This window comes from Arachis ipaensis, chromosome B09, assembly GCF_000816755.2.
Source record: "Arachis ipaensis cultivar K30076 chromosome B09, Araip1.1, whole genome shotgun sequence".
In the NCBI taxonomy this organism is placed as follows: domain Eukaryota; kingdom Viridiplantae; phylum Streptophyta; class Magnoliopsida; order Fabales; family Fabaceae; genus Arachis; species Arachis ipaensis.
The window spans coordinates 19,862,185-19,864,487 of NC_029793.2; the positions used below are offsets into that span (position 1 = coordinate 19,862,185).

The window sequence follows — 2,303 nt, forward strand, 5'->3', positions numbered from 1 at the left end:
AAGAAAAAAAAAAAAAAAACATTCTTGTTCACAACAGTCACTCACAGAAAAGGGGCTAGCAATGAGAACCTAATTAACCTAGTCATGTCTCACTCACTGTCACTATTATTGTTATGGTGGTTGTTGGTGTTGCTGCTATGGTGATTCCCTGCATTGTTGTTGGTACCTTTTTTACCAAGCTTAAGTTGCGAGATCTCCAACTGTGTCTTCATGAAGAACTGCATCCGCTGCAGCTCAAGATCCTTGGCGAATTTCATCCTCTGCTTCTCCATCTCCACCACCTGCTGAAGCTTCGAACTCTCCGCTTGCTCGTAAGCCTCCCCAAACTTGAGAATTGCCTGAGTCAATTCCCTCACTGCACACCCCCAGCTCTTCCCCTTCGCCTTCGTCACTAGTACCGGTTCCCTTCCTTTAGGCCCGTTTGGGTTCATATCCATCTCTCTCTGCTGCTGCATCCTCGGCCTCTTCCGCTCATAATTCTCCGGCGGGAAACTGTCACTGGACACCGGAGACGGTGGGTCTCTATCCGAGGAATCAGACTCTGGATGAGTAGGATGACGCCTCCGGAACGAGAGCTTCTGGTTCTTCACCTGCTTGTTTTGGTTCTGATTTTGATTCTTTAGAGTTTGGAACTGATTATTGTTATTACCGCTGCTGCGGATCCCTACCGGAATTCCAAGCGGAACCTTCTGTGTGGCCGGGGAGGGGGAGTTACCGGCGCCGGGGATCTTGGCAGTGGGACCGATCAGCTGGTCAAGGCGATCATAGAAAGGCCACTTGCTAGGTACGCCGGCGGCGGCGATCTTTGCCTTCTCGAGCTTGTACTTCTTCTTGACGGTGTCGATCCGGTTCTTGCACTGTATGTCGGTCTTTGGTGTCTTGCCGTAGTCCTCTCTTCCGCTCACGATCTCCGCTACCTCCTTCCAGTGTTTCTGTTTCAGGTTCCCCCTGCTCAGTTCAAGGTACCTCTCTCCCCACGCGTCAATCAGCACCGCCGTAGCGCCCTCGCTCCAGCAATCTTCCCTCCCTCCTCCTCCTCCTCCCCCGCTACCGCCGCCGTTTCCCCTCGGGGGAGGCGCTGGCTGCTGCTGAATCGGAAGCGCTAATGCCACGCTATTAGGAGCCGGAGGCGGATGCTGCTGCGGTGCCGGCGCCGCCACCGTCACCGTTATCCGGCCGTTCTCCCTCGGCGACGATGCCGGGGATCCGCTCGCCGGAGACGGATGTGACTGGATCTCATCGTCGTCGTCCATTGACTCGTCGGCGCCGATCTACCGTGGGGTTTCACAGTAACGATTGGTAGAGATGGAAAGAGAGAGGAGGTTAGAGAGAGAAAGAAGATGAAGCTAGGGTTTTCATTTTTCTTTTTTTATTTTTCTTGATTTTGGCCGGAGAGAATTTATCGATGCCTTTTCGTGTTTTGTTCGTTTTTTTTACCCTTTTTCAATAGATTTTTTTTTAAAAGAAATTGGGGGAAATTATATTTTGAAGTTTTTTGGGTGGTTTCACGGAAGGGGTGGATTTTGACGGTGACCGTGGATGAGGGTTTGGCAGTCCAGGACACGTGGAGGGACAGAAGAGGAAAATGGAATTGACGTGGAAGGATGTGATTGGAGAAAAGAGGAAATTCCGTCACCGGCTAGTTGGTGTTTCTGTGTGCCGGCTCAGTTGGTGGACCTTTTCCGTTACTATTGGTATGGGTTAGTTCACGAGTTTGATGATAAACACCAGGACCTTGTTACTCTTGTATCTCAAGTTCTGAGTTATCATTCAACCTGCCTCCGCGGTCACCGGTTTGATATCCCCAATTTACCCTCAACCTACTTAACTTTCTTGTCGTTTTAGTATTTCAAGTTACCTAAGAAAAAGAGTACTTTGATAAAATTCCAGCAATTACATTCAAATCTGGTGAGTCAAAAGAGAATAACTGTTAATTAAGCGCAAGACAAATGATATTTGTACTGGCTTTTAGTATAACTTTACATGTATACTTCTTTTGCTAATTTTAAAAGATAAATTTTTTATATTCTCAATTAAAACAAAGTATATTTTTAGAGAAATTATCAAAATCGTCCATAGTTTTTTATTGAATATATTGACAAAAATATTTTTCACTTTTGATAATGATAAAAATGTCTAAACTATTTTAAAATGTGACTAAAATAACAAAAAAAATATTTTTTACAAATGACAAATAATTTTTATATTTAATAAATCGCTTATGTGTTTGTACAAAATTTTGTAGAAATATTTAGATAGCTATTTAAAAGGTACATATAAAAAATTTGGATTAAAATTAGATC

At 44.7% G+C, this 2,303-nt stretch overlaps 1 protein-coding gene across 3 annotated transcripts in view; it reads right to left on the reverse strand.

Annotated features, from left to right (window-relative positions):
• Positions 1-1,882, reverse strand: part of LOC107618675 (trihelix transcription factor ASIL2) — a 2,287-nt gene extending 405 nt beyond the window's left edge. For 2 of the 3 annotated variants that reach the window (XM_021112479.1, XM_016320802.2), the window contains exon 1: positions 4-1,882. In XM_021112479.1, coding sequence (XP_020968138.1) covers positions 90-1,253 — 1,164 coding nt within the window. In that variant the 5' untranslated portion in view covers positions 1,254-1,882 and the 3' untranslated portion in view covers positions 4-89. The other variant, XM_021112478.1, reaches the window with a different exon arrangement.